We start from the raw sequence: 14,496 nt of genomic DNA, 5'->3' as shown, positions 1-14,496 counted from the left end.
CCTGGACATCACCATCCATGGCCAGAAGGCAGCATCATAGCTGACCCTTTGTCCCCAGACATCACCATCCACAGGAGCGCCCCTCTCAGACCAAGGTTTCCATTCATTTGGAAGGTGGTTAGAGACCCAGAAGCAGAGAAAAGAGGGAGCAGGCGAAAGTGGAGTCATCAGGATCTGCCTTCTCTCCTGGGACTGAAACCGAGGGCTCTGGAAAGAACGAGGCTTGACCGAGTCCCACGCGGGACTCAGGCAGAGAGAAGGAAGTAGTGTAGGCTGCCTCCCCGTTCTGAAGTTCTGTTTAGTAGGAAAAGAAGTGCTAATTCTAGTTCTTCTTCTTCATTTTTTTTTTGAGGAAGATTAGCCCTGAGCTAACTGCTGCCAATCCTCCTCTTTTTGCTGAGGAAGACTGGCCCTGAGCTAACATCTGTGCCCATCTTCCTGTACTTTATATGTGGGACGCCTACCACAGCATGGCTTGAGAAGCGGTGCCATGTCCACACCGGGGATCTGAACCGGCGAACCCTGGGCCGCCCAAAAGGAACGTGTGAACCTAACCGCTGCACCACCGGGCCGGCCCCTCGAGTTCTTCTAATGCCTGAAAGTCCAGCTTTAGAAAGTCCCAGCTGACTGGTGGCTCCCGGCTCACTGAGGGGCTGAAGGAAAGTGATGCCCCTTCTCCAGGTTAACAACAACGTCCTTGAGTCAGGACAGTCTGAGACGTGCGCCCCAAGCCTTTGTTTAGTGGAGGCTGTTCCGTCAACAGAAACCTCACCTTCAGCCCCAGTACATAGCACTGGGGGCAGTGGGGCTGCCCTGGTAGGAGGGCAGAGTCACCGATTCAGGGAAGGTTGGTGTGGGACAGCCAGGGGCTGTGCCGATTAGCAGCCAGGAATGTGGCAGGACCAGCCCATTTTGCAGGACGCCCTGGGTTCACAACTCCAAAAGGGGGCACTGCCTGGAAGGGCAGGCTCTGACCCTGCTCCTCCCACGATCGTCTCCTTCCCAGGCCCCCAGCACGGGTAGGAAGAGCCAGGGTCAGCAATCCCTGGGGAAGCCTGTGGTCCAACTTCTGCTCCATCCACTGAAGGGTCCGGTTACCAAGCCCTGAGCCTTTCCAAGCCTCAGGAATCGTGAGCTGGGAGTTTACAGCAGTGTCACAAGCCCTCCAACCCAGCCCCCGCCTCTGCACCATGGATGGAAACGTGCTGAGCAACGTGAGAGCTGTGCCACGGCCCCGTCCTCGTGGGGCCTGCCCTTCCAAGGGGATGACTGAGACACGGGGGTGGGAACGCTGGCCGCCCAGGAGGCTGGCCTGAGAGGGACAGAGGTGGTGTCTTGTCCCTTCCTGGGCTCCCCCTGTGGAGGGCTGACCTTCGCTCCGCCAATGGCAGAGGGGTGGCTGCCCCTGCCTGCGCTCCTGGCCCGGAGTGAGCTCCTCTGTGAGCTCCTCTTGGCTCTCCCCACTCAGTACCAGAGGCAGGAAAGATCTAAGAGTCAAGATGAGGAGCACACAGAGGATGCAGCAACACTCGGAAAAACACAGTTGTTTTTGGAAGCAATTCCATAGTTTCTATAGTTTAGCCTCCAAAAACCACATCCCCTTTGGATGTCTGGCCAGTCCCAAGGAAACTTTATCTGGAAGAGGTGTGAGGAAGGCGTGCTGAGTAGCGGTTGGGTGCCTGGGCTCTGGAGTCAGAACGGTGTCTGACCATGGGCTTAGCCGCAGCTGTGCCGTGTGAGCCTGGGTGTGACAGCAAGCCTCAATTTTGTCGTCTCTAAAATGGGAGTGACAAAAGGGTCCACCTTCTAGCAACGTTGTGAGGATTAAAATAAGGCACTTGGCAGAGTGCCTGGCACAAAGTAATCTCTCATTAATATTTGGTTTATTGGATTATAGGCGTTGGGTGATGAATGTCCAGATGGGAAGTCAGCACCCCCAACTTAACCTCCCCGTTTAGGGTAAGGTTGCCTAGTACCCCAGGCACGGCCTACCTTTGGCTGCTGGGTCCTGGGGTCCTGGACATACTCCCAGTCCTTGCCGTTCAGGCTGTAGGAGACTTTGAACTTGCGCACAAACGCCCTGGCCTCCACAGCAGTGATGCTGTCTCCTCCACGGGCCCCCTGGATGATGACACCTTTCACCGTCTTGGGGGCTCCTAGGTCCACCTGAAGCCACTCCTCGCCCGGCTGGGCCTGAGGGATCCGAGGAAACCAGCCTGAGCGGCTGCTGACCAGGCGAGCGGCACTGGGGGTCCAGAGGTACTCGCGGGTGGAGGAGGCCGAGATCTGAGAGTCGGCGATGAGGCCCGAGAGCATCCCCAGCATGTTGGAGCAGGGGGCGTCTGCGGAGAGGGGAGGGAGACACAGAGGTCGTGAGTGGCACCCTACCGACCGGGACCACCCGCAGGAGCAGAGTAAAAGAACGCAGCTATCAATCACGGTGAATTGGCACTGATTTCTTCGAGATTTGAGGCGGCAGAGCACTGTGGTTAGGAGCCGGACTGGGAGCCAGGCTGCCTGGGTTTATATTTGCCGTGCCACTTACTAGCTGCACGGCCTTGGGCAAATGGTGGAATCACTCTGTGCCTCGATGTCCCCAGGTCTAAATGGGCAAACAGCAGCACTTGCCTCTCGGGGGTGGTTGCGAGGACTCTGTTAGTTACTGTATAAAAGCTCGTGGCAGGGTGCCTGGCATGTCCAAGCATCTCAGGCTGTTAGCTGAGGACGCTCGTATCCTTGTTGGTAACACCAGTCCCCACGGACTGTCCCAGGGCCAGGGAGCACAGGGGAACCCCACTGAGTATTGTTTCCTGGGTGAATGTTTTCCCAGCTAGATGGAAACCTTCCCCGGGCCAGGTCGTCCCTTCCACTGTGTCATCACAGCTCTCACCTGTCCTGGGTGCCTCTCTCATGCTGTTCCCACCAGCCAAAATGCTCTTCCCCTCAGGCATCACCAGACTAACCTTTATCAGCCCCCAACTTAAGTGTCACACCCCAGGAAAAACCGTCCCCAAACTTTCAATCAAGAGACAGTGAGGTCCCCGGTCACTCTTTCTCACAGCACCCTGTCCTTTCCCTGCACACATGCATCTCGGTTTATGATTATCCAGCCTTGTCCCCCAGCCTGAAGGTTCCACCACGTCAGAGAGGCCCTCTGCTCTGCTCACTTGGCTGGTGCAGGCTCGGGTGGGGCCCTGCACACAGCAGGCCGCCAGTGTCTGCGGGGCGAATGAGTGAGTGGACAATGCACGCACAAGGGGCATCGGGCGGGGCAGGGTCTACCGGCGGGGTGCATTAAACACTTGTAAACTGAGTTCCAGATCAAATGATCCTCGAGCTGGCCCCTTTCCTTCAAGTCCACTGGTTCTCTCCTTTCAATCTTCTAGAAAACGAGTCTTAACTGAGTTCTCGCTGGGTAGCCTGTGCTGGCCTGGAACTGCAATGGGAAAGGAACAGATCACAGGTCCCCAGGTGGCATCGGGACGAAGCACTCCCATAAGTCGGAAGCGGGTCTCTGTGTAAAGGGGACAAGAGTTTAGAACGCGTACTGAGCAAACGTGGGCTCAGTTCCTGGCTCTGCCACCTCCTGGTCGGGTGATTTGGGGCGAGCCGTCTCGCCTCTTTGAGTCTCGGTTTTCTGTTCCACTCACCTCACAGGGTTGTTAGAGTAGTGAGATGTTGTAGAAGAAAGGGACGTGGAAAATTAGAGAATGTACAAACGCAAGGGGTTTTAACTAGAAGCTTAAAACAGGGTCCCATGGGGAGCCCTCGCCACCAGAGCTGAAACAGCCAGGGGACAGGGTGGGGGTGGCTGTGCCCTGAAGACCGTCCGGCACCAAAGCGGCAGCTTGCCTGCTCCGAGCTGAGTCCATAGCTCGGTTCAGACTGTCCACACACGGCTGGGCCTGGTCCAGAGCATCATCTCCCGTCCAGATCACCACACCGGCCTCCTCCTGCTGTCCCAGCACCCTCTCTGTCCTTCCAATCTGTCCTCCACCTCGTGCCCTTGGGGTCTCAGTTCACACTCCGCACCCACCACGCCCTTTCTCTTCTGGTCCCACCTGCCGCAGTGCCATTGAGCAAGCTGTGACCAGCGCCTGGCACACCTTCCCTCCCCTCTTCACCAGCTAATGCTGTGTGCCCTCTGCCTCAGCTCAGTCGCCACCTCCTCAAGGATGTCTCCCGGACTTCCTGCACTGGGTCAAGTGTCCTATAATGCTCTTTGTCATGGTTTTGATTTTACGTTAATTTATAGGTTTGTTTGTTTATGACCCTGTCTTCCTAACTCATCCAGATGACCACACAGAACCGGTCTGTGGGGCTCGTCACTGTGTCCACAGCGCCGTGCAGAGCTCTGGGGCCGAGCCGAGGAAGCAGTGTCACTTGAGAGCAGAGGCTCTGAATTCCAACCCTGGCTCTATGCTTTAGTGGCTGGGTGACCTGTCTCCGAGTCCCGGTTCCTCCTCTGTAAAGTGGAGAGAATGATAATGCCTGCCCCAGAGTCCTCAGGAGGCTTGTAAAAGATAACACACCTTGAGCGCTTAGAACGGAACCTGGCACACAGTCAGCATTCAACAAACATTGGCTAGTAGAAATAGCAGCTGCTTAATAAATACATACTGAATGAATGAGAGAATGAATGAATGAAAAGAACTCTGCTAGGACTTGAGTCCTTGAGCCAGTCCTTCTGGAAAGGCCACGTGGTACAATCACGCTGTCTGCAGAGGGTTGAGAGACGGAGCAGAGCCCAGGACACAGGCAGCTCCCCACCCTCCCGGGGCCCCACCTCACCTGTGACCCTGCAGCCGAAGAGCTCGAGCCGGAGGGCGATGCCAGAGTGCCAGGTCTGCGGGCGGATCCTGACGAACCTGGTGAGCAGCGGTGTGTGGAGCCTGTTCAGAACCACCTCCGTGGCATCGTTGTTGGCTTGGAAGACCTGTAACAGGAGATGCGATCGAGCCGTCTTTGAAGGGGGTGCAGAAGTTCTGCTGAGCTTTATTCCCTTCAAGCTTAAAAATAATCAGTGGTTTTGTTGTTTGGGGCTTTTTTAGAAACACCATGAAAAAAACATTTAATTTCTCACACTGCTCTAACTTGAAAACAATAAATGGTCTACACAAAAACGTTTGGAGGGAAGGAAAATTTTGCCTTTGGGCTGAGAGCAAGCAGAGGAGGCGCCTGGAAAACGAAAACACTTTCAGACGCTCAGAGAGAGGGGACAAAAGTGGACTATCCTTTAAAAATGGAGTGGAAATATCATCTTTTAGGGCTGGCGGCCCTCACCCACTAGCTTGAACTTGACTCTCCCTCTTCCTCATGTTGCAAGCATACAGGAATATTTGCAGGGTATTTTATAATTATAATGTGCTTCCCAATTGTCTTTTTCATTATTTAGAGGCCTCCATGCTCCAGGAACAGTGAGAGGATGGGGGCACCGTCTACCCCCAATGCCCCGTGTCAATCGACACTGTCTCTGTTCTCTCTGGTCTTTGTTGCAGGGTCAGGGTTGCAGACAGTCCCTCGGAGTCCCTCTCGCTGTGGTCCCACCCTGCAATGAAATCTATCCTTGTCCCCATCTGACCAATGCATCTCTGATGGGAGGAAAGGCTTTTCGGAGAAGCCTCTAACCCAACACGGTAGGAGCAAGTCCTAGCTTACCAGATGGCCCGAATCAATAATGCCACATGGACATTATGCTGTCGTGTGCTCTCCATCAAAAAAAAAAAAAGGAGCTGGAACAAGTATATGTGAGCTTCTCTTGGTTTCCCTGGATAAGGGTGGAAGGAAAGACCAACTAACCAACCATCGCTTATAAATCATACGTGTCACAGCTGCAACAACCAGGTGACCATAGATCTATGCACAGCCAACTCGGAAACAACCGGCAATTTCTCCAGATGCCTCAGCTCACGCGACCTGTAACCTGTGAGGTGTTTGAGCACTGCCAGCCCGGGACAAGAGGAATGGGGAAACTGGTCTATTTGAGGACCTTTGAGCCAGATGCTGTGCAAACACAACCACCTCTACCACACCCCGGGAGCTCAGCAGTGTTCTTTCCACTTTGTTGATGAGGACACTGAGGCTCAGAGATGTCTGTCTGGATCCAAGGCCCTTGCCACGGTTCCTAGGTTGACTCTCATCCTTTTAACACATTTGCAGCGTTTATGTTGGTGGCTGGGAATCATGGAGCCCTGTAGTTCTCCACGCATGGCTTGAGTAGAGGTGCTGTCTGGTAATGTGTTCCCAGCGCTTTTATAATCCCCACTTAGGATGCTCTGGGTAACTGCAAAGAGCAGCCCGGAAGCTTAGAGCTAACTAACAGTGTGGTCCTTTCTTCCCACTAACTGTAACCATGAACTCTGCCATGAGGCAACCTTGAACCCTTCACGGTTCCCACTTGCCAAAGTCAAAAGTTAGAGGCATTTAATAGCACACCACTGACAGTGGGGTGGAGAGTAAGAGACATCACACCTTTTGCAACCAAATGAAGAGAAGTGTTTGGCTGAAGATGAAGAGAGGAAAGGAGAGGAGGAAGCAGGCTTTCAGCAGCCCGCCATCTTCAGTTTAAACCGTTGTACCTGGTGCTCAGCCCACTGAATCCAGGGCAGCTCCCACCCAGCCTGCTGCTCCCTCTGTTCCCCAGGGAGCCACTGCCTGGTCCTAAGGCCACCAGTCTCCACTCTGCAGCCTCGCTGACTGCCGGGAGCACAGAGGCAGGAATGCCTGACCACTCCTCTCACAGGTTCGATATGGCTGCTTCCAGCTCAGAGACTGAGGACAAAGAGAGGCGAGAAGACCCACAGAGAAGGCGAAGGACCCAGGGAGCAGAAGGAACGAGGGCTAGAGCTGGCCGCCTGAAGAAGGCCCACGGAGAGGCCTGACTCTGCAGACGGCTGACTGGAGGGACAGGGCCCAGGGAGGCCCTGGCTTGCTGGTGCCTATACAGAGCTCTGAGGAGAGGGGTGGAGGAGATGAAGGGGAGAAAGAGATTAATGGGTTCTCCTACAATTCAGCACAAGGGGGCTTTTTATTTGTTTTCTGTTTTGTTTTGGCAAAGAAGAGGCAAATGCAGTACTTGGCTTATTTTGGACCGTGCTGTGAGCGGTGGGGGCCACCACTGGCCTGCTCCCTGAGGATGGTGATGTGACCGTGTGTGGCCTCCGTCAGGAGACGCTGAGAGCTCACACGGGGGGCTGGATTTCCATGTGAGTACATGATGGGAGCGTTGAGTGGATGTGAACTTTAACACAGCTGCTAATCCACAGCACACACACCACGCTGGTACCGTTTAGAAACACAGCACGCATTATGTGTTTTTAATATCCAATTTTGTCTTATCTGACCCCTTCATTTCTCAGCCTTGGCAGAAATACCAAGAAACCTTTTCTCCTTCTCCTCAGTAAGGAAATGACTGTGTCTCTGAATGCATTCAGGAGGCTGGCGTGTGCGTGGGTGTGGCTGCATGCTGGCTGGGGGTGCACACTTGCATGTGTACATGTCCAGGGAGGGGGTTGGTCTTCCCAGGGGTGCATGTGGCCACAGGCCTTGTGAGCACCCAGGTCTCTGCCCGCAGCGGCGTCAGTCAGAGCGGAGGCAAGCGCATGGCTTACGTATCACAGGCCATCTGCCTGGCTGCTCAGACTGCACTGCACTCTGCCCTCCCTCTCTCCCACCCTGGATCCAAATGAAGGCTCCTCAACGCAGCCTCAAGTCAAGTGTCACATCTCAGAGCCTCCATCCTTCCAGGTTTCTTGTTCACTCTTGACCTTGTGCTCGTGTCTGCCCTCTGTTCTCTGGACCCTGTGCCTAAGGAACAGCATCTTCCCTTTAGTAAACTTTTTGTACACCTCTCACTCTGAGCATGGCCTAGCGGGAAAAGCCCAAACATCACTGAGCCAGGAGCAGGACGCAGACCCTGCTGCTAATTCACTCAAACGTGCGGGCGAACATCCTCACCTCTCCCAGGCCCGATTTCCTCCTCGATTAAATGAGGGGATGTATGAGCTGATCTGTACGGTCCTTTCTGGCGCCCAGGTTCTAAGGTTTTCTTCTCGAGACCATCCAGTCTAGAACCGCCCGGCTGGGTCCCCTCTGTAACAGGGCATCTTGTGCCCATTGCCCTCATAGTTTCAGCGGTCGTGTGAACGGGGCTGTGGATCCTGACACACTTCAGATGGTGCCCAGGACACACGGCGAGTGCCCACTCAGAGTGAGAAAAACATTGCTCATGTTTTGGTTCAATAACAGTTCAAATTATTAGTATCAGAGAGTAATGAATAACAACACCTTAGTCTTTACATTTTGTCTTTCACCCAAAGATATCAAAGTGCAACTTATGAAAATCCATTTTTAATGAAATATTAAGCAGTTTCTATTTCTCCTGACCCAATGGACGTATGAGGTCTCTATTTTCTCCCTGCGTCTCCCTATTTATAGCTGGTAAATGCTATCATATATTATACATCTTTATGACTTTCTCAATGCTTCTGTGGTTTCGGAACCACCCTTCACATGTTTTCTGATCAAATTCTCTGAGATGGATTCTTGGCTTCCAGTCCAGGCGTTGCAAGGGATGGGGCTGTGTGAGTGGGAATCGGTTCTATTCCCTATTCCCTGCCGACTCACTGAATCGCTACAGGCAAATCAATCCACCTTAGATACCTTGGTTTCTCCTTCAAGAAAATAAAGTCAATAACAGGCCTGCAGACTGACACTCAAGTCTACCAGCCCGGCTCCAGCGCCGGCACAGCACCCAGCACAGATGTTGGAGCGTGGCCACGTCACAGGTAACAGAGGAGTATCTGTCCAACTGGGAGAGTTCAAGTGCTGGAGGCCACTGACTTTCAAGTCCTGCCTCGAGGCCGGAAATCTTCAGGCCATTACTTCCCAGAGGTGTCCCTAAAGCTGGGAAGGCTCAGTGGATTGCCAGCGTACGGGACACCCAGGTAAGGACGTATCAAACGTGATGATCAATTACAGCATCTGCTTTAGACGCTGGATGTCACAGATGGTACACATTTTTGTTAATTTTAAAAGAAAAACGCTAGTATGGTTGCTTTACCACCCAGAGGAAAATGAGAAGTGTGTTCAGGTGACTCTAGCTTTCTTAAGAGGCAGGGACAGTGTTGATTATGCTGCAGTTATTAAAAAGAAGTATATATACATAGGGGTGTGTGTGTGCACATATACACATGTGTATATATATATATATGTTGAACATAAAGATTTCTTTGAGTGCATCTCTGTAACCAAGTTTAAAAAATGATTCAGGGTACATAGTGGTTTGGATAATCCCTTTGGTGCGGCGCTGAATTCTTGACACAAACCAGCCCTTTTCAATCGACGCCTGAGCCCTTCGGTTTATTTGCAGTAAGACAGAGTCTGAAGCAGCCACACTTCACGGGTGCTCCGATTTGCACCTCTGGGATGGGCACTGCCAATTAAATTGGCCACTACCCAACATGCCAGTTTAGTTACTATCTACACCCCACCCAGGAAAAGAAAGTCAACCTGTTTTGACCAAGCCTGTAGCTCATACACAGCTAATACTGGGTAAAACAAAAGAAACAATATGCATAACCCAACAAGAAACTTCTTGCCAGAAAGCATCATTGACAGTTGTTGAGGTCATCTTTCCTCTGATTTCCCCCATTTCCAGTCGCAGCCACCTCTCCCTATGGACGCTCTGTCTGTCCTCTTTGGAGAACGTGTCCTCCAATGGGGCACAGTGGAGGGCAGCCAGCATTTGGCCTGCGCCCCTTGGAGGCCTCGGGGCAGGGGCCTTCCTGCCAGGCCCAAACCCCTCTCCCTTGCACCATCAACCTCTGCCAGCCACATCCAGGGCCTGGGACAGTGTGGACGCTCACAGCTATCAGAGTCCTCGAGCCCCTGGGTGGAGAGAGGCAGTGCGGCTCTGCGGCCTCCCCGCCATGGAATCTTCCTCCGCTTTGGTGGGTAGATGAGGCCCCCCTGATGCGCGAGGCCTCCCACCTGAGAAGGCCTCTGGCACTCCGTCTGCACGCACCTGCCCTTCGTTACATGTGTGTGACCTACAGTTTATTTCCGCTTTGCTGTAAATATCTGAACGCAGCCAGCTCCAGGGAATGCAAAGAAAGCAGGACGTTTTTCAAAGACAACACAGTGCAGGAGCCCTGAGGTAGAAATTGTGCAGATCTGCTGCTGTTGCTTCATTTTTTTTTTTAATAAATATTTCCCTCCACTAATAAATGTTTCATTGCATCCCAGGTTCTCTTCTTCAATCTGCTTGGCACAGACACTCAGGGAGGAGGGGAACAGAGCAGGCAGAGAAGAGAGGTGGCGGGAGTGGAGGGCAGAGAGTGGGGAAAACGGCAGCACATTTAAAAAATTCGTCTCAGCAACAATCCTACCGACTCATCCTCGTCCAGAGCCAGGTCCGACCTCCCTCCCCCGCCTCCTTCCTTGCATTTGCTCTAAAACCAGCCATGGGGTCCATCAGGAAAAATAAACTGTTAATCAATGAACGCCATCCTGTTTAATTAATTTGTTGCACCAAACAGGCATGGCGGGTGGGGTGGGGTGGGGGGTAGGGTGGCGGGTGGGGCTGTTGCACTGGGGGAAGATGATGTTCAGGTAACTGACTTTTTTTTCTTTTTGTAAATCATGATTCTGACATTTCTCTCTTAGAACTCCTCCTTAAAGACAGTAAAATTTTTTTAAAGTTGCTTTCATTCTAGTGGATGTGGGAACTTAGCCAGACAGAGTCAGAAGGGATGTGCCTCTCATATATATGCACATGAAACAGAGAGAGGGAGCTGGGGAGGGACCCCAGGGAAGGGTGGGCTGGGGGCGGGGCAAAGGAAGCTGCCTCACCACCAGCGCTGGCTTAGACCATGCTGCCCTCCTGCCTCCTCTCCTTTACTTTAGGGCTGTTTTTGTCATCAAGTGGTTTTGCTGACATGAAGGAGGAGAGAGAGGACCAGAGCTGTCCTGGGGTGGAGGTGGGTGGGACGTGCGCATCCCCATCTGTATGGGCCTCGTGGGGCCGTCAGATTTACTGCGGGATTATGTTACCCCATGGAGACAAGATGCTGAGCCCTGGAACACAGCACACTAACAGGATTAGGGTTTCAGGATTTGAGACAGGAAAGCATCAGGGAAAGGGGAAGGCAGCTCAGGGATCTGGGGCTGGGGGAGAGACCAGGTGGGGGAGAGTGCAGCATCAGAGCAACAAGGGGCTGGAAGGGATGCCAAGTCCTCCTGTAGAGGTGGGGGAGGAACAGATGGCTCGCTGTGTGCCAAGGGCCTCCTGACACAGAAGCGCCACACTTTCTAAGACAGGCCTTTAACTTCCAGGTGGGCAGGAGAGGACAGGGTGCAGGAGTGTGGGTCCTGACTGCACTTGCCCCCTGCATTCCTCCTCTGGGGGGATCTCAGCAAACCACAGTGAGGGCCATGTGGCGGCAGAGAGCCAGACAGAGAGAGTGACTGCCCGGGAGGCGGTCACTTAGTGCTCGGAGGTGGTCACTCAGTGCTCGTCTAGAGATGCGGGGGTCAGGGCAGAGGGGCGTCCCCTGCCCAGCCTTATTTGCTTTGTCCTACTGCCCGGGGGCATAGCGGTGGCCTGGGATGCACAGGGAATTTAGCATCAAGGCTGTAAGCACCAGGGAGGCCAGCCTCAGCTCCCGGAGACGACTCAGCACCCACAGGAGTGGGGTGAAGCCAGCCCCAGGAGCCCGAGTGAGCAAAGCTTCCAAGCTCGTGTATAATGAAATCTTCTCTGGAGCTTCCTGGGTGGAAAGGCGAATGGTCTGAGCTCATCCCACGGCGGGCGGATAAGGGACAAACCTAATTACCTGGGGCCCTGGATTCCTCCCACTTATAACTGAGGGGCAGACAGACGGAGGCACTTGAATTTGGAAAGGGCGCTGGCCCTCTCTGAGCGCGGCTAGTCCCGGTTAGACGATGCAATCGTACCCACGACTTCTGGAGTCTGAGGCCCATTACCAGCTGATGGTTTGAGTCATGGGCCTAATCTTATATACAATAAACAAAATTACTACAATAAAAGGGATAAGGGGGAGCCAGTCATCCACCAGGAGGTTAAAAAAAAGGGTAATTTCTGAAAACTCAGTATTATTAATTGGAGGAATAATTGCCTCCCTAACAGAATAATGAAGCTAAGAGGGGCACCGTTTATCTGAGGCAGCTTCAGAGCAGGCCCATCAGATGCAGGGAGAGGTCTAAGGACTTATCAGGTCCCTTCCAGACCTATGATTTTAAAAGAGGCAGATAAATATCCCATGGGGCCTTGTTACTTTTTAAATTGATAACTTGCTTCTGTTCAAGAAGAGCTTTGTGGGTCTAATACATTAATTATATCGGCAGAGAGCCGTCCATCCACGGATCCCAAGGAGCTCTGCCAACAGGGGCTGTGGCACCACTCCATCTGGGCAGACGGAAACACTGAGGCACGGAGCGGTTAGGAGAAACTTCCAGGGTCACACAGTGCATCGTCTCAGAAGATCTGGAAATAGATGCCACGTGGTGCTGTTGTCCGGCAGATTTGAGGGCTTGGTTTTCTGATGCCACTCTCTCAACTCCCAAGTCTCTCATAATTTCAGAGAGGGTTTTACGCTTCCAAATGGCTTTCAAAATGATCTGTTTTAATTTAGAAAATAAATATAGGACAGAGGATTTTTGAAGGGGAGTGTTTATCTGTTTTGAAGAGATATGGCCAAACCAAATGCAAAGCAACTTCTTCCAACTCTCCGCGCTCAGGACTCCATGACGGGGCCCAAACTCCACCTGGCAAGCCTGGGCTCCGAGCCACACTGCCCAGGCACGACTGGCCTTCAGGCCTCCACGCTGACGGAGCCTCTCCAGGAAAAAGCACCGCTTGACCCCTAGACTGAATATCCAGGACGCCGGTTTCCCTCTGGAAGCAAGACGACGAGCATGGCCTGGATGGAATCGTTGAGAGCCTGGTGACCAGGTGGCTTCCATAGGGAAGCCACGGTTTCCCGTGTCCCTGGGGTAGATTACTTGTCTTTGAGAACTTCAATCCACAGTCTTTGAAACACTATTAAATTCTGAAGGAATAAGCTGGTGCCGTGGGCCCCTTGGAGTCATTGTTACATTAATACGTGAGGGTTCCCCGGGCCCCTATATGATAATATAACATCATGACACTAATACCATGAGCTTAGGGCATTTCTGTGCCACAGTACAGCGTAATGCTGGAAACTCTTGGACCCAAGCTTGACCTCATGCCTCCTCAGCCTCTCACCCTCAATCTGGCCTTTAGGATACATTTAGCACCTGCACAGACTCTCTCTTTTAGCCCAAATTTCTTGCAAATACATCAGAACAGCCCAGTGACACAGTGACGAGGAGCAGGGTACTCACAGCCATGTCACAGGGGAGACGCCACGTTTCCCAAAAGGGGAGGATGGAAGACAGGCCTTTGCTTTGACATATATGGACAAGGGCCTTGTCCCCCTGTGCAGACACCAGTCTCTGTCTCCTCACCTCCAGGGCAGAGGCGGGACGAGCATCCCAGAGCTGAGGAGGACCTTGGCCGAGGCCTCCTGCCTTCCAGCTCCTCCCACCTTTCTCCCGGCTCCTCCCTTGGTCTGTGTGCATATAACTGTGCCTATAATTACCGACACATCCGTGAATCTTCTACTCGTGTCTGTGTTTGGGGTGTTATTAATTCAGCTGGTGAAACCCAAAGCAGCAGTTTTCTGCTTGTGGTTTCTGAAGGAATTTACGCGAAGCCATTTGTCTAATCTAAGGGAGCACACAGGCTGGATACGGGCTCCATCAGGCGGAAGAGCTCTCTGCCTTGTGGTTACGCCAGAAATACGGGTAAGGAGGGCCCGCCCTATAGGAAAATCATAGGTTCCGTTTTTACAGCATGTGGAATTGGATAAGGATTGAGGTGTGCTGTACATATGGCTGTCTAAGTGGGCTGAGTTTTGTGACGAGGATGCTTGCAATCCCCCGGCCACAGTGAAATGGCTTCCTCACAGGAGACCTCACCATTACCTGTTGGGTGGAAAGAGACTAAGAAGAGGCTGCTCATGGGCTAGGGAGGCGGGAAAAGAGTTCCTTAGTCTTACTCACTTCCTGGCTACAAGAAAGAAGTCGCTCCCCATAGGCCCAGGCTTTGCCTCAGCCCAGCCTGGCTCACAACTGTAAATAGCATTTTGCAAGAAAGAGCACAGCCATCCCCCACCACCTTGAGCGCTCATTAATCTTGTTTATCTCCAATTCCTTGGTCTTTGGTGCACTGCATTGGTGTTGACAGTGACCAAGGAATTGAAATCAGGTTGCCACATTTCTGCCCCCAACATCACCATCCCCTCTTCATACCCGGTGGAGTGGTTTGCACCTGCAAACTCTCCCCCTGCAGCACCGAGCAGAGCAGGCAGCTGCCTTCACCTCTGCTCCGCTCTGCTCACAGGTCCTGCTGTCTGAATCTTGCTTTCAAGCCTACCACCTAGCACCAGTGAG

At 52.9% G+C, this 14,496-nt stretch overlaps 1 protein-coding gene across 2 annotated transcripts in view; it reads right to left on the bottom strand.

The window, feature by feature from the left end:
* Positions 1-14,496, bottom strand: part of NRP2 (neuropilin 2) — a 112,226-nt gene that overhangs the window by 51,796 nt on the left and 45,934 nt on the right. For both annotated transcript variants that reach the window (XM_046658117.1, XM_046658116.1), the window contains exons 8-9: positions 4,792-4,936; positions 1,993-2,342 (exon numbers count right to left, since the gene is read on the bottom strand). In XM_046658117.1, the coding sequence (XP_046514073.1) occupies positions 1,993-2,342; positions 4,792-4,936 (495 nt within the window). The remainder of the gene's footprint in view (positions 1-1,992; positions 2,343-4,791; positions 4,937-14,496) is intronic.

Source organism: Equus quagga, chromosome 4, assembly GCF_021613505.1.
Source record: "Equus quagga isolate Etosha38 chromosome 4, UCLA_HA_Equagga_1.0, whole genome shotgun sequence".
In the NCBI taxonomy this organism is placed as follows: Eukaryota; Metazoa; Chordata; class Mammalia; order Perissodactyla; family Equidae; genus Equus; species Equus quagga.
Note: the sequence above shows the minus strand (reverse complement) of the source record. Positions and strands in the feature narration are given on the sequence as shown.